Source organism: Heptranchias perlo, chromosome 18 (genome assembly GCF_035084215.1).
Source record: "Heptranchias perlo isolate sHepPer1 chromosome 18, sHepPer1.hap1, whole genome shotgun sequence".
Classification (NCBI taxonomy): Eukaryota; Metazoa; Chordata; class Chondrichthyes; order Hexanchiformes; family Hexanchidae; genus Heptranchias; species Heptranchias perlo.
The window spans coordinates 6,921,329-6,944,230 of NC_090342.1; the positions used below are offsets into that span (position 1 = coordinate 6,921,329).

General features: G+C 40.8%; 2 protein-coding genes across 3 annotated transcripts in view; both read left to right on the forward strand.

Annotated features, from left to right (window-relative positions):
* The window catches only part of nap1l1 (nucleosome assembly protein 1-like 1), a 52,374-nt gene extending 42,783 nt beyond the window's left edge, over positions 1-9,591 (forward strand). Inside the window, exon 15 of one of the 2 annotated variants that reach the window (XM_067999296.1) lies at positions 8,749-9,591. In XM_067999296.1, coding sequence (XP_067855397.1) covers positions 8,749-8,787 — 39 coding nt within the window. In that variant the 3' untranslated portion in view covers positions 8,788-9,591. Of the gene's footprint in view, positions 1-3,869; positions 3,909-8,748 lie in introns of those variants that run through there. The other variant, XM_067999295.1, reaches the window with a different exon arrangement.
* Positions 9,592-15,362: 5,771 nt separating this feature from the next.
* Positions 15,363-22,598, forward strand: phlda1 (pleckstrin homology-like domain, family A, member 1). The gene is made up of 2 exons (XM_067999297.1): positions 15,363-16,101; positions 19,426-22,598. Exon 1 carries the CDS (start codon positions 15,604-15,606, stop codon positions 16,060-16,062), a length of 459 nt encoding a protein of 152 aa, XP_067855398.1. The 5' UTR covers positions 15,363-15,603; the 3' UTR covers positions 16,063-16,101; positions 19,426-22,598.
* Positions 22,599-22,902: the final 304 nt, after the last annotated feature.

Here is a 22,902-nt window from a genome sequence, read left to right on the forward strand (position 1 = left end):
TTTCAAGGAGCTATGAATCTGTACTCCTAGATCTCTTTGTTCTATAACTCTCCCCAACGCCCTACCATTAACGGAGTAGGTCCTGGCCCGATTCGATCTACCAAAATGCATCACCTCACATTTATCTAAATTAAACTCCATCTGCCATTCATCGGCCCACTGGCCCAATTTATCAAGATCCCGTTGCAATCCTAGATAACCTTCTTCACTGTCCACAATGCCACCAATCTTGGTGTCATCTGCAAACTTACTAACCATGCCTCCTAAATTCTCATCCAAATCATTAATATAAATAACAAATAACAGCGGACCCAGCACCGATCCCTGAGGCACACCGCTGGACACAGGCATCCAGTTTGAAAAACAACCCTCGACAACCACCCTCTGTCTTCTGTCGTCAAGCCAATTTTGTATCCAATTGGCTACCTCACCTTGGATCCCATGAGATTTAACCTTATGTAACAACCTACCATGCGGTACCTTGTCACATGCTTTGCTGAAGTCCATGTAGACCACGTCTACTGCACAGCCCTCATCTATCTTCTTGGTTACCCCTTCAAAAAACTCAATCAAATTCGTGAGACATGATTTTCCTCTCACAAAACCATACTGACTGTTCCTAATTAGTCCCTGCCTCTCCAAATGCCTGTAGATTCTGTCCCTCAGAATACCCTCTAACAACTTACCCACTACAGATGTCAGGCTCACTGGTCTGTAGTTCCCAGGCTTTTCCCTGCCGCCCTTCTTAAACAAAGGCACAACATTTGCTACCCTCCAATCTTCAGGCACCTCACCTGTAGCGGTGGATGATTCAAATATCTCTGCTAGGGGACCCGCAATTTCCTCCCTAACCTCCCATAACGTCCTGGGATACATTTCATCAGGTCCCGGAGATTTATCTACCTTGATGCGCGTTAAGACTTCCAGCACCTCCCTCTCTGTAATATGTACACTCCTTAAGACATCACTATTTATTTCCCCAAGTTCCCTAACATCCATGCCTTTCTCAACCGTAAATACCGATGTGAAATATTCATTCAGGATCTCACCCATCTCTTGTGGTTCCGCACATAGATGACCTTGTTGATCCTTAAGAGGCCCTACTCTCTCCCTAGTTACCCTTTTGCCCTTTATGTATTTGTAGAAGCTCTTTGGATTCACCTTTGCCTGATCTGCCAAAGCAATCTCATATCCCCTTTTTGCCCTCCTGATTTCTCTCTTAACTCTACTCCGGCAATCTCTATACTCTTCAAGGGATCCACTTGATCCCAGCTGCCTATGCATGTCATATGCCTCCTTCTTATTTTTGACTAGTGCCTCAATCTCCCGAGTCATCCAAGGTTCCCTACTTCTACCAGCCTTGCCCTTCACTTTATAAGGAATGTGCTTACACTGAACCCTGGTTAACACACTTTTGAAAGCCTCCCACTTACCAGATGTCCCTTTGCCTGCCAACAGACTCTCCCAATCAACTTCTGAAAGTTCCTGTCTAATACCATCAAAATTGGCCTTTCCCCAATTTAGAATTTTAACTTTTGGGCCAGACCTATCCTTCTCCATAGCTATCTTAAAACTAATGGAATTATGATCACTGGTCCCAAAGTGATCCCTCACTAACACTTCTGTCACCTGCCCTTCCTTATTTCCCAAGAGGAGGTCAAGTTTTGCCCCCTCTCTAGTCGGGCCATCCACATACTGAATGAGAAATTCCTCCTGAATACACTCAACAAATTTCTCTCCATCCAAGCCCCTAATGCTATGGCTGTCCCAGTCAATGTTGGGAAAGTTAAAGTCCCCTACTATTACCACCCTATTTTTCTTGCAGCTGTCTGTAATCTCCTTACATATTTGCTCCTCAATTTCCCGTTGACTATTTGGGGGTCTGTAGTACAATCCTATCAAAGTGATCTCTCCCTTCTTATTTTTCAGTTCTACCCATATGGACTCAGTGGGCGAACCCTCGGATATATCCCCTCTCACTACTGCCGTGATGTTCTCCCTAATCAAGAACGCAACTCCCCCTCCTCTCTTACCTCCTGCTCTATCTTTCCTATAGCATCTGTACCCTGGAACATTGAGCTGCCAGTCCTGCCCCTCCCTTAGCCATGTTTCAGTAATAGCTATAACATCCCAGTCCCATGTACCCATCCATGCCCTGAGTTCATCTGCCTTGCCCATCAGACTTCTTGCATTGAAATAAATGCAGTTTAATCTAGTCTTCCCTTGGTCTTTGCCCTGCTTTCTCAGACCATCTGTCCGGTCATGTTCTGTACACTCTCCCTTACTGCCTTTTGTTTCTGTCACCACTTTATTTCCCACTGACTTCCTGCATCGGTTCCCATCCCCCTGCCACATTAGTTTAAACCCTCCCCAACAGCACTAGCAAACACTTTGAAGTTAACATTAGTGTGAAACTCCAGGCCGCAAATAACTTCAATATACAGCATATCTCCAATGTCCAGTTAGTACGTACATCATTCCTACTGAGTTGGAGATTGTTGGCCATTTGTTAACAGATGGCTTAAAATATAGGACAGAACTATAAATATCAATGGGTTTCAATTAGGGAACTTAATTAAATCCCTCTGTTTAACTTGTGAAATACATTTTCATGTTAGTGGCTGTCCTAGCCTTTGGTGAATTTGAGAATTAAATTTTGAATGCTCTTGGTCAGTGGAGTTATGCAGGGGATGAGCATCAGATCAATTCCAGGTGCTGGATAACACTGGTGTAGCTGGAGAGGGCAGAGTGAAATTGAGACTGCAGTCTAAAGAAATGAGATAAAAGCAGTGGTGTAAGTTTTGGGAAGGTGGTGGATAATTGAAGATTCCCTTGTGACATTCTTTTTTGGTGGGTGTACGGTTGAGATGGTGGATAAATTAGTACAAGGAGCAGGCAATATGTAGTTGTACATGTGGGAATTAATGACTGTTCAGGGATCTTACTTGGAAGCTGAAGGAATGGTAAAGTGAAGATTTTTCCAGAATATTATCAGCCTTTGATAAAAGTAATGAATTTCTAAGTGGAATTGTTGCAGTAAGTTGGTGATAAGCCAGATGCTTTTTAAAAAGGGTTAGATTTATAGGTAGTTGGGACTATTGGCCGCATTATTTGTGTTCTCTTTTGACAACATTAAGACAGATTAGATGATCGCGTGGTTTCAGGTGAGGTGTGGAGCATATATATTGTGATACACAGGGTATCACAATTGTGTGGGACAGCCTGGATGGACCAGAAGGTCTTGTCTTGTCCATCATTGTTTGTATTTGTATCATTGCTGTTTATGGGACTTTGCTGTGCACAAATTAGCTGCCAATTTTGCCTAGTCATAAGTGACTACACTTCAAAAGTACTTCATTAGCTGTGAAGTTCTTTAGGGTATCCTGAGATTGCAAAAGGAGCTATATAAATCTAAACTCCCCCTTTTCTTCCCCCGCTCCAAATTAGTAGCAATTGGGGAGGTGGTGAATGAACTGTATCGTCTATTGAGCATTAATTGGCCAGATGGTCTTTTCTCAACCCTTTCGTATATTTGTGTATATAACCAGATCGACATTGCCTAACGATGCTATAAACTGAACTTTTATAATGGGTGTGGTTTATTTTGAATGGTGTGTAATGTTCCAAAAAAGTCCAAATTTAACTTTGCTTTTGAGTTCTATTTGCACTAAAATGTCTACTTTGCAAGTAAATGTTTTTACAGTACAAGACAAATTACCTCAATATTGAGATTAGCTTTAATGGTTGAGAAATTATATAGATTTAGGTTTGTTTGTTATGATTTTAATTCCTTTTGGAATTTCAAAATCTTAACTGGCCTCAAGTCTTGTACTTTCATGTCAGCTGCTCTCTGAATTTTTCCTTACTAGGTTTAAATGATGTCTAGAAATAACCCTACCCCTGGTAGGTAAGGCTTGCTGATATTATATAATACTTTCCTTCAACTAACTTGCTCTACATGCTTTTGCTTTTGTGAGTGGCATCTTAATTTGAATCTTGCTGCAGTAATTGTGAAAGTTTTAACTGGTTTCTTGCTTTTGTGTGGCTATTTTCCAAATCAGTCTGAAGTTGTTACTGCAGTGAGACACTGGTTCGTAAACCAGTTTTTAAATGCACCTGAATATTTCTAATGCGTGCTGTGCAAATTATTTATGGAAGTGATTTTTGAATTTGTTGGTTTGGGAATTGGTAGGTTTGAGTATTTAACTAGAGGTGGAAAGTGACTGAGTTTGTGGTTTCAGGAGTTGCTAGTTTTATTTTTCACAAAGTGGCTATATTAATTAAGTACTGGCTCGAGTGCTTTTACTATAGTTATACATTCGCCAACACATGATGGACATCCTAAGTGCATCCTTCTTCACTTGATGCCCCTGCATCATGTATAGCTAAAATCTAAAATGAAGACTGCTCCCTCAAGTTTGAGGAAACAGCTGTGATAGTCCTGTCAACATTATTTGAAGACTTAGAAGGCATTTGAATTGCTGTTGGGCATTCTACAAAAGTATAATCACATCAGTAAACACTGCAACTTTCCAGACCGTGCCAGAAAATAACAATCTCTAAAGAGTACCATTAAGAAAATAGCAGACAGAAGGTACCAGCATGTCTCCAGGATGCTTACTGCTATTCTGTTTCCACATCAATGTAATGATCCCAAAGCAATATAATAGTCATCATTCTGCACCAGGAGCTAAAAATCCCAACGATCGTTCCCTACCCAGACAAAACTGAGTTAGTATTTATTTGTGTAAGTTGATGCAGCTGTGTACAGGATACGAACACTTGAGGCTCATCTATTTGGAGAAGTCATATACTTGTATTTGGTGATAATTGCTGAGTCCGGTGGCAGTTTTGGAGATTATCCCTCAGTGCGGATGTCCTTAGCTATTTTCCCACTAGACTGATTTTGTAGTGGCAGCTGAATAGAGTAACCCACCACAGTGATTACATAAGGAAATGCAAATAAGACCAAAGCAGAATCTCCTGTTTCATGCCAAAAACTCCCAAGAACACTTTCCATCAGATTAAACGTATACAGTAACCTAATCCACTTTGTGTAGTCAATAAGTGAATCCTGGATTGAGTAGGATAGTGCTGCTGTTGGATAGCTAGTTTGTGGCAGAAAAGTAAATCTACATTGGGGGAAGGAAGAGAAGGTTTGACATCTCCTGAATAGTGCATCAGATGTGGGACTTTGCATTGAAGCCTTGATCCAAGGCAGTGCATCAATTTCTGTATTAGATTAAAGATTATTAAATTTAGATGGCTACTCCTGGCTGAGCATGGAGCCTACCCAGGTTTCCAAATATAGAATCTTCCTGAATGTTCAACCAGGCACCTTGACAGCCCAGCATGGGACAGTGTGACGGATTTAATTTAAGATTACAGTGCATTTGTATTAACAATTATTGGCCTGTTGACTGAAGTCGCCACCTGCCATTCCCAACCTCAACTAGCTTGATGGGCTTCCATCTCTCTTCAGAAAGTGGTTTGGGTGATCAATCTCCAGCTGTACAGTGATATTTGAATGCCTTTCCCCCTCCCTTTCCCCTCTATCTCTTTCTTCCCCCCCGCCACCCCCCCCAAAACCAGAAATAGCCATAACTCAAAACTCCCGAGGTGCAAGGTGACCATTTTCAATTTGGCTTTCAAGCTTGAGATGAATTGTAAAGTGCAGTGAAATACTTGAACCCCCTTGGTTATGGTGGCTTAATTGAATTGGAACATGCTGATGACCTTGTTCCTGTCCTGTGTCCACAAGGACTTCATAATTTGTAGGTGCAGAACTCTATGGATGGGACCAATATTTTAAGTATTTGTGTCAATAATACTGGTATGAAGAAAGCAGAATTTAGTCAAAACAAACACCTGCAGTTTGGACTATTTCAAGCACCAGATATTTGAGACTAACATACTATAAGATTTCAATAAAGTGAAATGGGAGCTGCCATCTGACACGTGAAGTACTTTAATGTTTTACTTTTTTTCTCCATTTAGAATCATAAAGGTTACAGCACGGAAGGAGACCATTCGGCCCATCGAGTCTGTGCCAGCTCTAAGCAAGAGCAATCTAGCTCGTCCTGCTCCCCCACCCTATCCCTGTAGCTCTGCAAATTTTTTCCTTTCAAGTACTTATCCAGTTCCCTTTTGAAGGCCATGACTAAATCTACCTCTACCGCCCCCTCTGGCGGTGAATTCCAGATCCTCACCACTCGCTGTTTTTTTAAAAAAGAAAAGTTTTTCCTCATGTCACCTTTTTGGTTCTTTTGCCAATCACCTTGAGATTGGGTCGACTCGGCCTGTATTCACTTGAGTTTAGAAGAATGAGGGGATCTCATTGAAACATATAAAATTCTGATAGGGCTTGACAGACTGGATGCAGGGAGGATGTTTCCCCTGGTTGTGGGGTCCAGAACGAGGGGTCACAGTCTCAAGATACGGAGTAGGATATTTAGGACTGAGATGAGGAGAAATTTCTTCACTGAGGGTGATGAACCTGTGGAATTCTCTGCCACAGAAGGCTGTGGAGGCCAAGTCACTGAATATATTTAAGAAGGAACTAGATAGATTTCTAGATACAAAAGGCATCATGGGGTATGGGGAGAGAGCGGGAATATGGTATTGAGATAGAGGATCAGCCACGATCATATTGAATGGCTGAGCAGGCTCGAAGGGCCAAATGGGCCTCCTCTTGCTCCAATTTTCTATGTTTCTATGTAAATCTGTCCTCTGGTTCTTGACCCTTCTGCCAATGGGAATAGTTTCTCCCTCTACTCTGTCTAGACCCTTCATGATTTTAAATACCTCTCAAATCTCCTCTCAACCTTCTCTGTTCTAAGGAGAACGACTCCAGTCTTTCCACGTAACTAAAGTCCCTCACCCCTGGAATCATTCTAGTAAATCTCTTCTGCACTCTCAAAGGCCTTCATGTCTTTCCTAAAGTGCAGTGCCCAGAACTGAACACAATACTTCAGCTGTGGCCGAACCAGTGTTTTATAAAGGTTCAACGTAACTTCCTTGCTTTTGTACTCTATGCCTCTATTTATAAAGCCCAGGATCCTGTATGCTTTTTTAACTGCTTTCTCAACCTGCCCTGCCACCTTGAACGATTTGTCATATAACCCCAGATCTTTCTGTTCCTGTACCCCTTTTAGAATTGTGCCCTTTAATTTATATTGCCTCTTCTCATTCTTCCTACCGAAATGTATCACCTCGCATTTTTCTGCATTAAATTTCATCTGCTACATGTCCGCCCATGCCATCACTGTTCACTACCCTTCCAAGCTTTGTGTCATCTGCAAATTTGGAAATTGTGCCCTGTACGTCCAAGTCATTCACATATCAAAAAAGCAGTGACCCTAGTACCGACCCCTGGGAAACACCACTGTACACCTCCCTCCAGTCTGAAAAACAACCTAAGCTTTCTTCTTGTTCCATATTTTAAACTTCCTACTAATGGAGGTGGAGTTACCCATGTAGCTCTCAATGAAATTGCTGTATCAGATAATGAAACCACTGTAAGGAATATGGGTGAACTCCATGTATATTAGCATGGAACACATTCTATAGTTTGTATTTGTACCATCTTCAAATTTTGCTGTAGAATGTTGAGCCTGCTATGCTCGGCCTCACTATTACAAAATGTCACTACAACCTGGGTGGTACCACATGCTTTTGGTAACTCTAGGGTGGATGCAGCTGTTGACCAAATTTGGAGATCTCAAAAGATCTGGATGCATGTGGCTTAAAGATTAGCGACCCACACTTCCTGCCGGTCCATCCAAAAATGTTGTCTGCTTTCTGTTGCCTTCAGTATAACTGCCGGAGCTGAGCCAGTGTGAATGAAGTGTCATCAACTTCATGGCTGTCCAGACTCCCAGCTAAGTCTGAGGTCAGTGTGTGCATGGCTGGGGAATGTGAGCTGCACTCCCTAAAGCCTTGCTGCATTTATAGGGTCTTGTTTTGACAATGCACCTTGGGTTGATTCAAACATTTAGTTTTGTTGCTAATACACAGATTAAATATACATGTTTCAGTAAGCATTATTGCTTTGATCTGACTAATAGAAGTGACGGGTTCTTTTGCCTTTGTGCTCAAAATTGGCCTCATTCATAGCTACCCACCGACTATTCTGCGCTGCTTTGTCTTGGTTGAAGGTGTGGAAGTTGAACAAATAAATTGATAACCTACTTCTGGTATGATATTCTCTTGAATGTAGTTCAGTCTCTGCATACCAAGTGCTTTCCCTACTTATCCCTCTCTTTGACCTGAAGCTCAACTTGCTCTATCCTTTTAACATTTCAAAAGAGCCCATGATGTGCAATGGATTCCTGGGATAAGACCATGTATACTTGAATAGCTTCTTTGTGTTGTTAAGCTAAAGTTTCCCCCAGTGCTCCTCCATTTGGAAAACCTGTTCACTTGTGTATATGCAGATAACAGCATTCAGTGAATCAAAGCATACCAAGGGTAGGTAACATTCTCCTGCGTTCAAGGATTCGATTTCCCAAATCGTACAGTGGATTGCAGCAGAATGTTAGATCAGGCCTCTTTGAATAGTGGTACTGCAATTGTTTTTGAAGTGAAGGTATACAAGTTGCAATTTAACATGAACACTTTAAACAGTTGTCCATAAAGTATCAGTTGATGTAAAAAGAGAAAGGTTGCTTGTATTTGCAGGAGTACCTTTTCAGGCTTTTTGAGCAATGCTTGTGACCATTCTCATCTGCTTTTTCTCTTTATTAACAGAAGGACCCAAACCCACCATCTGAGTGCAAGCAGCAGTGAAGTCTGCTTATGTGGCCTTGAGGAACAACTGCACTGTACTGGCTTATTATAAACAACTAATAGTTACTTAACAGCCTTATAATGTTTTGTATTTTCTTGGTAGGACAAATAACACTTTTTTTTGGTTAATCATGAACCCTTGAATCAGCCAGTTCAGAATATGGTTGCTACTCTTGCATTGTGTTTTTTTTTATTGGTTATTGATGGAATGGAGTTTTTAAAAGTCATGGAATTTGTCATCCCACTGCTACAGAATTTGGGTTCTTCAGAATAATTTCTTGTTAGAGGCAGCACCAATGGAAGGCTTTTAGGAACGGCAAAATTCAGAGACCAATATTTGTTTAGAAATATTCTGCTGGAGAACAATCAACCAAAGTAATTATCCTTTTCTTCAGCCCTGTTGTCTGAATATAAAACTGTGGAAAGATTCATTTTGTAGTTGGATGAGTGTAACGTGGACTTTATACAAAATGATAGAAATAAAATTGTGCAACATGTCTGTGCTTACACTAGCTGTGCCTTCATTACTCGTGTTCCTGTAAAACATGCAGTTACAGTGAGTTACCTACCGGGAGACACGCATTGAAACTTTGTGGCGCAGCTCTGTGTATGGAGTTGCATAATAGTTAATGGAAGGTTTTCAAAATGTCCAACCATGTGTACTGTTCATACATTGTTTGCTTAATTATGCTATGGTTTTCGTTCATTTGTTTTAATGTGAGATTGTGAACAACATGAAAGCTTAACCGCCACCTAAAGGTCATACTGTACCACTTGGGGTGTGAATAAAAACTAGTATTTTCAGATTTTCTTATTGAACTTTTTTCCAACTGGTGTGGTGTATTTTATACCTTGCTACTACACAGTAGCACTTTCTGCTGATTGGACTGTGACCTGGGGGATGAAACTTGCAGGTTTGAGTTCCAGTAGTTATTGTTTCAGCTTACTGATTTTTATGTTTGGCTGTGTATGCATTGCGACACCCAGCAATCCACTGTGAAACTAAGGCGGCACAAAATTGCCTTAATCTCCCTTTTTTGTGGATATTCTTGCCCTCAATTAATTGAGCAACAATCTTATTTAAATACCATCATCTTACTTAGTGAAGACATCAGTTGAACCAAATATATTGGTGTATAAGTGTCTTTTTTTTCCCAAATCTCACTGTTATGATGTGGGTTCATGGTTTGCTCTGCTCATAAATTCATCAAAAATGTCATTGTCCCCAAGTTGAGAATCACATTTAAGTGAAAATTTGACTTTAGATTAAGAATACATCAAAAGTCTCGACCACCCACTCAAAAAAAAAAAAGTTTATAACATGGTTTTGAGCCAGCTCACTTTGAATTGTTCATTAACCCATAATGGTTTTGGAGTGGAAGTGTTTTGATAAAATGAAGGCAAAGTTCTATTTTCTTGAACAGACTGTCTCCTTCAGGAGAAAAAGGACCCACTTATCTTTCCTTGAGTTTGCATTTATAAGGATCATAATTGTGTCATCTACACCTGAATGACTTGAGTGTTAATGTCAATTTTAGACATGTCAGGTTCCACATGTATGCTGATGCTACCCAGCTCTACCTTACCACTACCTCTTTAAACCCCTCCATTGCCTTTGATGTCAGACTGTCATCCGCTCTTGAATGAGACGAAATTTCCTCCAGTGGAACATTGGGAAGACCGAAGCCATGGAATTTGCGGCAGGGGCCGAAGACAGTGCCCTTGTCACCAATTCCACCCCCCCACCTCCCCCGGGCTACACTCAGGCTGAACAAGACTGTTTGCAACCTCTGTCTTATTTAACCTGGAGCTGAGCTTCCTACTTCATCTTTGAAGAGATGCCTCAGTACATGTTAACTCTGAAGAGTAAAGCAATTAAATTTCTCCACCCACCCCCATAACTTACTGAAACTCTTGAAGACGTTGTGTTGGTTTTCCTCCCCCACTACCAAATTTGGTCCATGTTTTCAGCACGGTAGAAATATTGTGCTCTGAAGCATTAGGTCCAAGTGTGCTTCAAGCCTAGGACTTTTTTAATGGAGTTGAGATGACACTGCTTTTGATTCCACAATCGTACCATTGAGTGATAGATTTTTGGGCTCTAGGGGAATCAAGGGATATGGGGATCGGGCGGGAAAGTGGAGTTGAGGTCAAAGATCAGCCATGATCTGATTGAATGACGCAGCAGGCACGAGGGGCCCTATGGCCTACTCCTGCTCCTATTAAGTTATTGGAAATGAGGTGAAATCATACCTCTGCTCTTTTCTACTTTTGCTAGCTGGCGCCTGTTGTGATGTATGCTTGTTTCATGTGACTAACGTGCACATTCTTCTTTGTTAATCTGCGTGCTGTTTCTCAGCCATCCACTTAATTGGCCACGGTCCCTTCAAATAATACACATCTCAGCTGGCGATGGTGCTTGGTGTCATATCTATTGCTATAAATAAAGCACTTGGAACTGATCCTTGGAATTGCTGTCAATTGCCATTTATCACCACCCACAGTTTTGCATTACCAAGCCAATTAGCCTGGTTACCTAATTTGCCACTATTTCAGTGCACCTTAAGCATCAATGGTGCTTTCAAAGTGCCAGAAGAAAATAATATTAGTGATGTTGGACAGCATTAATTATAATTAGAAAATAATTTACTTGCATACAAATTAGAATCTAGTAGTTAATGGGAATGGTTTGAGAACCTATAAACCTCCAACAGGATATGACTAAATCCACTTGCTAGCTCCTATTAGTTAAGATACAGATCAGCCATGATAATTGAATGGCAAAACAGGCTCGAGGGGGCTGAATGGCCTACGTATGAATGTTCCTATGTACACCTGCATTTATACTCTTACTGGGAATACCAGAGCATAGTCAACTGCATGTAAAAGATTTTAGCACAATTCATACATGGTAGTATTTGTGGCTTTTTGAATCTGGACACACAAATGGAAACACCTTTTGAGATGGTGTTGCCTTTCTTTGGAAGCTTGTACTATAAGTTGAATGTTGGTTGGCAGTCAAAACATAGGAACATCAGTAGGGCCATTTAGCTCCTCGAGCCTGTTCTGCCATTCAGTGAGATCATGGCTGATCTGTACTCTAACTCCATCCACCCATCTTGGTTCCATATCCCTTCTTACTCTTGGCAAGCAAAAATCTATCTATCTTTGAATTAAAATTATTAATTGAGCTGGCATTTACTGCTTCACTCCTGAACGGCCTGGCTCTGATTTTAAGTTTATGTCCTTGTCCTCGACTCCCCCACCAGTGGAAAAAGTTTCTCTCTATCAACCCTATCAATTTCTTTCAAAATCTAAAAAACCACAATCAAATCTGCCCATAACCTTCTATATTCTAGTGGTTACAAACCTAGTTTATGTAATCTCTCCTCATAATTTAACCCTTGGAGCCCTGGTAACATTCTGGTGAATCTGTGCTGCACTCCTTCCAAGGCCAATGCATCCTCACTAAGGTGCAGTACCCAGAACTGTACACAGTACTCAAGATGTGGTCTAACTAGGGCTTTGTATAGTTGTAGCAAAATTGCCATTTATATTCTGGCCCTCCAGTTATAAAGGTTAACATTCTATTAGTCTTTTTGATTATTTTTTGTACCTGACTAGGTGCAAAAACTGGGGTGTGGGACTAATAGGATTGCTCTTTCAAAGAGCCAGCAGCGGCACGACAGGCTGAATGGCCGCCTGCGCTGTAAGATTCAATGACTACAGAGGGTGAGCAAGTTTTGAATAGCATCAGTATTACAAGCATTTGATAGCCATTTTATGAGCCAGCTTCCACCTTGTGCAAGTACAGACTGTTATTTGTAATGTAATTATACAGTGACCATTGAAAACTTTGAGCACTTTTTATTGGTCACTTACATATTGCATAAAGGCTGGTGAGCTGTGCTTGTATCAAGTGTCATAATACAATTACAATGTAAGACTGGATTTCCTAGTTTTGTCACTTTTTTGTTTGCCCACTGTACACCCATATTAATGTTGATGAAATTGTAGGAATAAGATTTATGATTCGGGAATGCTGGTTGCAAACTCATTTAAAAATGCCAGTGGATCTCCCATTGTGTCGCTCACAAATAATCTTGGCATTGGACCACCGTTACTAATTAATTTCTATCCTGGCCTGTCTTTGCGACCACTTCTCTAAATAGGCAAATCCTGGTCATTGTAGCTGCTTAAACTGCTGCAGTTAATGAGGGCAATTGTAATCATGTAAATTTTAGGCTCCAGATCAGTGACTGGCTTCATTTTTTAAGATACCCCAATAAGTGCGCTATCTAACGGACGACAGACTTGTGTTAGATACAGGACTCTGATGCGTACAAGTTAGAACACGGAAACAGACCATTCGGTCCAAGCCAGTCTGTCTGTGTTCACTCTCCACGTGAACAAATAATTCTAATCACATTTACCCACTCTGTTCCTGAATCCCATCATCCCCTTTTGTCTTCATACACCTATCCAATCTATTCTTGACTGTTGTAAACAATTTTACAACACCAAGTTATAGTCCAGCAATTTTATTTTAAATTCACAAGCTTTCGGAGGCTTCCTCCTTCGTCAGGTGAACGATGTGAAAGCTTGTGAATTTAAAATAAAATTGCTGGACTATAACTTGGTGTTGTAAAATTGTTTACAATTGTCAACCCCAGTCCATCACCGGCATCTCCACTTCTTGACTGTTGACATAGTTTCTTCCTGAACCACTAACCCTGGAAGTGAATTTCACAGCCTCACAACTGTGTGCAGAAGTTTCTCCTGCCCTCTTCTAAATCTTGCATTTAACTTTTTTTATATATAGTAGCAGATCTCCTGAGTCATGTTTGTGGTAAATTGAATAATAGGATATTTTGCAATAACTGGGGTATCATAGTGTATATTATGTGGTTAAGAGGCCCTGTTCCTTTACTTAACAATTGGATTTTGTGGCTTTAAACAGCCTAGTCAAAGTTTAATTGCTGTTGGGTGAGGGCATTTGCAGATTGTAAAGTGTATGTAAATTTCTAGCTTCAAATCAGCAAAAAAAATTAAATTACTATTTTTATACTTTGACATTGACGTGCTGGACATTCTCAAAGCTCTTAGATACACTGAGTACGGTTTATTTTTCTATGGTAGTTTTCAAACCAGAAATGACTGCACTTGAAATGTCTGAGTTCTGTTATTGGCATTCTGTTGTATTTGCCACGAATGGCTATAAATGGACAGTGGCCAACAATTACAACACGTTCTTCATTCACAGTTCTCTGTCCCTTATGCTGCTTTTGGCCTTGAACTTCAAGCTCTTGCTCTTTCTGGAGAAAATGAGGATTTGAGAGAATTTTTGCCCCTCTCTTGCCATCTTGCAGGAGGTGAGTTTCTAAATCATACTCCGTTCTTACTCTTTGGTATGATGAGCAGCTCTCACTCATAGGATCATACAGCACAGAAGGAGGCCATTCAGCCCATCATGCCAGTGCTGGCTCTTTGAAAGAGCTTTCAAATTAGTCTCACTCCCCTGCTCTTCTACCACCCTTTCAGGCTGCGTATTCCAGATCATTATAACTCCTTGCATTAAAAAAAATCCTTCATCTCCACTTTGGTTCTTTTGCCAATTATCTTAAATCTGTGTTCTCTGGTTACTGACCTTCCTGCCAGTGGAAACAATTTCTCCTTGCTTTATCAAAACTTATAAAGGGAGATTTAATAGGTGTTCAAAATTAAGCTTTTCTGCTCTAAGAACCATCCCAGCTTCTCTAGCACCTCCATAATCCCTCAACCCTGCATCATTCTAGTGAATCTGTCTGCCCCCCTCTCCAAAAGTGTGATGCCCAGAAGTGGACACAATACTCCAGCTGAGGCTGAACCTGTGATTTGTTAAGGTTTAGCATTGCTACCTTGCTTTTGTGCTGTATGCCCTGTTTATAAAGTCAAGGATCCCGTATGCTTTTTTTAAAAACAGCTTTAGCAACTTATCCTGCCGCCTTCAAAGATTTGTGTACATACACCCCCCCCCCCCCCGGGCGTCTCTTCCTGCACCCCTAAATTTTTACCATTTTTATACTGCCTGTCTTCATTTTTCCTTCCAAAATGCATCACTTCACACTTCTCTGTATTAAATTTCATCTGCCATGTGTCTGTCTGTTTCACCAGTCTTCTGTAGTCTGTAAGTCTATCCTCACTGTTTATGACATTTGAATGTTGTGTCATCTGTAAACTTTAAAATTATACCCTGTGCACCCAAGTTCAGGTCATTAATATATATATATATATAAACAAATTAGACCTCCTCCCCTGCTCTTTCCACATAGCCCTGCAAATTTTTCCTTTTCATTTATCTAATTCCCTTTTGAAAGTTACTATTGAATCTGCTTCCACCGCCCTTTCAGGAAATGCATTCCAGATCATAACACTTCCCTGCGTCAAAAACAAAATCTCCTAATCTCTCTTGGCTCTTTTACCATTTTTTTTTTCAGAACAGTGACCCCTTTTAAGCTTCCCACATACATCCGTTTCAGTCGAGCTTTGACATTGCACACGTGGCCCGCGGTAGCTTTCATTCTGCAGCCAGCTGCGGCCACACTTCCCTCTCCCGTCACACGGTGGGAGCAGAGCGTCTGGACAATCTCAGTGATTCATTCAGGAGAGAGGGGAAAGAGGGAGAGGAGAGAGAGAGAGTTACCGCTGTAGATTGCAGCCACTGGGAAGCCGGAGATTGGCAAGTAAAAAAAATACAAACCGAGTTCAAGAGATTTTTTGAAAAAAAAAATTTAAGCCTGTGCTTTGTTTTTTTTTTGTTTGTTTTTAATTAATTAAATGGTGAGGATGTTGGAGGGGAGTAGGGAGGTGATGAAAGAAGGAGTGCTGGAGAAGAGGAGCGAGGGTCTGCTCCAGCTCTGGAAGAAGAAACACTGCGTCCTGACCGAGGAGGGTCTCCTCCTCCTGCGACCCAAACAGCACCTGGACCTGTCCCATCACCATCAGCAGGAGAGCCAGAGCGGGGCCAACAACAGCAGCGCCGGCAAGGAGCTCCGCTTCGGGGACATGAAGACGGTGGACTGCGTGGAGAGGAAGGGCAAATACGTGTACTTCACGGTGGTGATGGCGGACAAGAGGGAGCTGGACTTTCGGTGCCCCCAGGACGCGGGCTGGAACGCCCTCATCACCCTGGGCATGGTGCAGTACAAGAACCGACTGGCCATAGAGGCGGTCAGGTCCAGCCGCCAGAAACTGGCACAGCGGGGCATTGGCACCGGGATCCACAACACCGCATGATGATGATGATGGGGGGCACAGTCAGTAGCCCCTGCAGAGGTGAGATCGGGCACTTTAAGTCTCATTGATAGAGGTTTTAACCATTATTCAGGGTTAATCTTCCTCCCTCGCTACCCAGTCTCAGGCAATAGGACGCGGCTACACAATGTATCTCTTTACTAGGTTGCAATTAAGACACTGTAAGGATCGGACTCGCAGATACCAACTCAAGTGTGCACATTGGAATTAGTGTAAATAGTGAAGACACTACTGATGTAAGAATGAGTCTGATCTTTATATTTTTCAGCCAGAATTTAATCAACTAAAGTTCCAAATTGTGTATAAGAAAACTCTAAATAGTTTGTGGTGAGCAAACATTTCATGGGCTGAGAGCTACTGTTTAGTGCGCTGGTTAACACGCTCGTATACAATGTCCACGTGCGCTATTAACGATAGCACACGTAGGAGTTTTACACGAGCGTGTTGCCAGTGGGGCAGATGTGATGCTTGGTGAAGTTTCACCTCCAAAGTGGAGCGTTGGATCCACCAATTCAAACATCTGCAGCACAGAGGGTAGGTCTTTGATCTGAAGCCCCGCACAAATCCCACGAATTTCTGCCGGCCGACTGTATTTCATATCATTTAATCATCATGAGATTGCAGACAAGATTTCTAACGGCTCCCAGCAATCATTTATTCCCCCCAATCTGGAGTAATCTCAGTAAAATACAAGTTACAAATTTGATGACCGTGTGCAGCCTTTTGTCCAACTGTTCCTCAATGTATAATGACATTCTAAATTCAGTCTTGCATTAACTTTTTATACATGTCATTGTGTAAAACATCTCTTACTCTAACCCAGTTACTTAAATTATCATGTTAGTTATCTGTAAAATACAAAATCTGGTGGCTTTTTAATGTGTTCTTTGTGAGAGATTAGGCTTTACTGACTCATATATGCATAAAAGATTTGCACCCAATACTGTTCGTGTCGGTCATACTTCAGGTGTCACACATGCAAATTTCCAACACATTTTTTAGAAGCTAGTATGACCTCCAGTTGACCTGAGGATCACATAAAACTAATCAGACTTGACAAAATGGCCCAAAGTTGACTTCAGGAGTCACACTTCCAGAAAAAAGGTATATATCAAGGTACAGCAAGCGATTAGAAAGGCAAATAGCATGTTGGCCCTTATTGCAAGGGGGTTGGAGTACAAGAGTAAGGAAGTCTTACTACAGTTGTACAGGGCATTGGTGAGACCTCACCTGGAGTACTGCCTACAGTTTTGGTCTCCTTATCTAAGGAAGGATATACTTGCCTTAGAGGCGGTGCAACAAAGGTTCACTAGATTAATTCCTGGGATGAGAGGGTTGTCCCATGAAGAGAGGTTGAGTAGAATGGGCCTATACTCTCTGGAACTTAGAAGAATGAGAGGTGATCTCATTGAAACATATAAGATTATGAGGGGGCTTGACAGGGTAGATGCTGAGAGATTGTTTCCCCTGGCTAGAGAGTCTCGAACTACAGGGCATAGTCGCAGGATACGGGGGTCGGCCATTCAAGACTGAGATGAGGAGGAATTTCTTCACTCAGAGGGTTGTGAATCTTTGGAATTCTCTACCCCAGAGGGCTGTGGACACTGAATATAGTCAAGGCTGAGATAGATGGATTTTTGGGCTCTAGGGGAATCAAGGGATATGGGGATCGGGCGGGAAAGTGGAGTTGAGGTCGAAAATCAGCCATGATCTGATTGAATGGCAGAACAGGCTCAAGGGGCCGTATGACCTACTCCTGCTCCTATTTCTTATGTTCTTATGTTCTTAAAGCCTCTCTGACCAGTCTCTCATTGACAGACTGGCGAAACGGGCAGATACATGGCAGATTAAATTTAATGCAGAGAAGTGTGAAGTGATACATTTTGGAAGGAAGAATGAGGAGAGGCAATATAAACTAAATGGTACAATTTTAAAGGGGGTGTAGACACAAATCTTTGAAGGTGGCAGGACAAGTTGAGAAGACTGTTTTAAAAAAGCATACAGGACCTTGGCTTTATACATAGAGGCATAGAGTGCAAAAGCAAGGAAGTTATGCTAAACCTTTATAAAACACTGGTTAGGCCTCCACTGGAGTACTGTGTCCAATTCTGGGGACCACACTCTCGGAAGGATGTCAAAGTCTTGGAGTGGTTGCAGAGGAGATTTACCAGAATGATACCAGCGATGAGGGACTTCTGTTATGTAGAGAGATTAAGGAAGCAGAGAATGTTAAGGGGAGATTTAATAGACGTGTTCAAAGTTATGAAGGGTTTTGATGGAGGAAATAAGGAGAATCTGTTTCCACTGGCAGGAGGATCAGTAACCAGAGGACACAGATTTAAGATAATTGGCAAAAGAACCTGAAGGGAGATGAAGAAATTTTTTTTACACACGAGTTGTTATGATCTGGAATGCACTGCCTGAAAGGGCGGTGGAAACAGATTCAATAGTAACTTTCAAAAGGGGATTGGATATGTACTTGAAAAGCAAAAATTTGCAGGGCTATGGGGAAAGAGCTGGGGAATGTGATTAATTGAATAGCTCTTTCAAAGGTCCGGCACAGGCACGATGGGCCGAATGGCCTCCTTCTGTGCTGTAAGATCCTATGACCTCTAACTGACCTGAAGACCAAAATTGACCGGTTCAAGGCACAGCAATTATACTAATGCACTTTAGCAGCAGAATATTATAAGGAGCGTTATCTGGTTTAATGCTACAGCTGCAGTAGGGGTAGGGTGAATCTGACCTATAGTGAGCAGCACCACTGGGGAATCTGTTAGTTCAATTAAATAATATCAAGAGTCCTGCAGTCTAAGCTCCATTATCTTAACTTTCTACAATGGCCTGCAAGCATTATTTTCATTACATGTATGTGACTTTTAGAAAAACAAACTTTGCTTGTTTCAGTAATATATTATAAAAGCAGCATTTTCCTAATACTAACCATCTATTTGCTGGAATAAAGATCTCACTGATCTTTTCATTGAGAAGACATGAAATTTAAACATTTGCAATCAAATGTATTAATTTATAAATACAATAATTATACAGTAATAAACAATCAGTTATTTCAATCAGCTGCCCTGCTTTTTATGAAATTATTCATTTATCTCACATTGTAAAGTTCTGATTTACTATTAGATATTCCAATGTGGCAATTAGGAGACATTTTAAAATGTAATTCCTGACCACCTGAGTTGAATCTCACATGCTAATATCACTAGGTTCTTTTAACACTCAGTAATCTTAAAATGTAGTCGGAATAATTTGCAAAAGGATAACACAAGGAATTATACGGCAGTTCATTTTATTTGAAATAACTCCTTTTATTTTTTGATCCCGTAGGTTTCAAAATGAACGCACTTAACACAGCACAGATCTAGTGCGCAGAAAGGGAAAAGCAAATTAGATTCTCTGTCCCATTGCAGTTATGAGATTAGTTCATTAGAAGCAGGAATGGCTTGAGCTGTGAACCCAGCAGACTGAATCCTAAAGGAACATTCAATCAATACTCTCCAGGACGAAGCTTTAATGAATTTCATTCCCAAGCACCTTGATGTGGATTTTCGAACATTATTTGTAATCGTTTTTGTTGCTCTTTTTTTTGTGGGGAGGCACGGCAGATGCTACGAAATGTGTGATTGTAAATTATTGCCTTTTCTTTTGTTTTTTTCTAATTTATTATGTTTTATTTTGTGCCTGACGTTTTTGAATGTATGGGTTGTATCACGTTGGAAGACATGGGGAACTGGAGCAGGAAAAATAAAGTACTACAGATGAAAATTAATAACCCCTTTATTCCCTAACAGGTCGTCATCTGCACTGTAAAGGGACCAAGGGAACAGAAACAATATGCAAACATAAACCTCATTATCATTTAGCCATTGTCCAGTTATGGGTGTCAGAACTGTCGAAATAGAAAATATTGATGAACTGCAAGTCCCAACAATAATCATTTCTATATTATGTAAACATCTCTCACATTTAGTGATTTGATGCAATGTGAGCTATTTTCATACGTGCCCTGGTCCATTCTATAAGCGATTAATAAATTCCTCCTGTCCGTAATGGGAGTTTACATTTTCTTAAATGGTTACGTTTTACGTGTATTAATTGATATTTCTTTGGCTTCATGAAAAGGAATGTTGACTTACCATGGAATGTTTATCCATTTCTCCGCCACTCACCTTGTACTATGGGTTCCCTTGTTCTCAAAGCACAGTTAAGTCGTTCATTATTGCTAAAAGTCAGTAAGATCACATAAAAAGGTTTATGTAAACAGTCAGTATTAACGCTGTACTTTACAATAATGTAAATCTGAAATTTTATTCGTAATTATAACAATCATTAAGCCCACCACAGGACTACAGACAGTAATCTACAGCCGTTTAGGACAATTTTCGGATAGCTATTTCCCGCTGCTCTGAGTAGCAGGAGGTTGAATTTATTACTGCACATTTCTTAATACTATCAGTCAGTAGAAGACTCAATAAGAAAGTAATGCAGGCACAATTCACTTGAAATAGCATTCAATTAATCGTTGGAATGCGTTGACCGTCTTTTTTTGCATGTTGTCGCTTTTCCATATCTTTCCGAATATTGTTATATAAAACAGATACTGAAAAGTACGAAAATTTTTTGTGTGTGTCATCTCGATACATTCCGGAAATGTAAGATTGCATTTCTGAAGCAGTCAGTTTTCACATATTTCATACAAATCCATGCTTTATACTGGGGTTTAGCGGGTGTAGCCAAATGGATACATTGCAAACTGAGTGTGCCTTTATTCTGAAACTATTTCTAATCGTAGGTCATAGCCAACAACGGTAATATGACAACATGAAAAGCGGGCATTCCCTTTTTGTTAGACTTAAAATTCAGACTTTATTCGTTTTTGATGTACTTGCAATGTTCAGTAGTTTGAACGACCCATTAATGAAGGTGGAAGTTGAACATTGCAACACAGCAATCCTATACGATATGGAAAAAAACAGATTAAGTGGTCATTCATTTCATTGCTGTATGTGGGCTCTTGCTGTGTGCAAAATGGCTGCTTCATTTTACCCACGTAATAACAGTAACGACAATGTAATCCACTCTATGTTTAACGCTCTGGGACATTTCTGAGAGATGTGAGAAGGTGCTATTATAAAAATAATGCAAGTTCTCTCTTCCTCAGAAGCAGTGTCTTTGGTGATGTAATAGAATTTCCTCATATAGAAAACAAGCATTTTAATAGCAGCTGGAGAAAATGAGAGCAATGATTCAAAAACTTAAAAGTTCCAAAGAAATTGTAATTTGTTACCGATACAAACTCAACATTGTCCCACTCAGTTCATTGACTTCCACAATTTATACGTTGCACAGTTCAGCTTCTGCTTTAGAGAAGGGCAATGGGTGGCATGGAGGGACGGGAAGATTTAAAATAAAATCTCCTGTTCTGATAGCTTGGTATCTTTATCCAGTGAGTAGCTGATTCATACAAAGCAGGAAGACCCTAGTTTCAATGTGCTGCTCGTCTGTGCTGAGTTAGCTGATCTCATGGCTGATCTTTGACCTCAACTCCCCTTTCCCGCCCGATCCCCATATCCCCTGATTCCCCTAGAATCCAAAAATCTATCTATCTCAGCCTTGAATATACTCAACGGCTCAACATCCACAGCCCTCTGGGGTAGAGAATTCCAAAAATTCACCACCCTCTGAGTGAAGAAATTCCTCCTCATCTCAGTCCTAAATGGCCGACCCCTTATCCTGCGACTGTGCCCACCCCCCCCCCCCCCAGTTCTAGACTCTTCAGCCAGAGGAAACAACCTCTCAGCATCTACCCTGTCAAGCTCCCTCATAATCTCATATATGTTTCAATGAGATCACCTCTCATTCTTCTAAACTCTTGATCGCTAGCCAGCAACCTCTCCCGGATGAGGACAGGATTGAGTTCAGCGATGGTATCCCCAGTGATTGGAGAGGGCCAATGTTCACTGTCAACAGGACCCTCGGGTGAGACACGGGAAAGTAATCAATGCTTGTACCCCAACAAGGTGTCATTGTTGTAAAGAGAGAAGGGGGGGGGAATCATTGGAGGAAAAATAGTAAAACAGAATCTCCCATTCTGCCTAGCTGCTGTTAAATGATTGGTCTGTTTTGCCCTTATATAACTATGTCACATGGATGGATATGTAATCAGCTGATTTCCTGGGTTTTATATATTACACAATTGGTTAAATCCATTTGATTAAATGTACTTGTAATCCCGTATTTTGGAACTTGGTGAAAATGGTCTGATTAATACAGGAAACATCCATCTAAGTTCAAATTTTGATTTGAAATGTAATAAATGTACAGAAGAAGAACACAACGAGATCCAACTTTGGTGTATGAAATATTGAGGAACTATTCAACTACTGGGACATTTTAACTTAAAATACCAGGACACCTTAATCTGTATATTACAGTTTTAAGCTCGATATAATTGCCTTTTTGTACAACTCTCCTACAACATGTTTGCAATAAATACAGGAATGCTTTAAAGTGAATTCTGACAAAAAATTGCAATACCGTGACCCCAACTGTGTGGATTTCTGTGTACGTGCTTTATCCTGGTAACTGAAATGTAGTTTGGTCATTTAAGTCTTACAGATCCTAACAAGTTACAATTTATAGTGGATCTTCAACACAAAGGATATCCAAGCTATTGTCTTCATATATGGAGGTGCATAGCATGAAGACTTAGAGGGACGAGCACGTATGAAGTTTAAATCCATGTTCCCATTAGGAACATAGGAATTGCTAAATGATAAAAGACTAAGGTCCATCTAGTTTGCC

Excerpts from the sequence above, each read along its gene's own strand:
- phlda1 (XM_067999297.1), top strand. The coding sequence starts at position 15,604 with ATGGTGAGGATGTTGGAGGGGAGTAGGGAGGTGATGAAAGAAGGAGTG.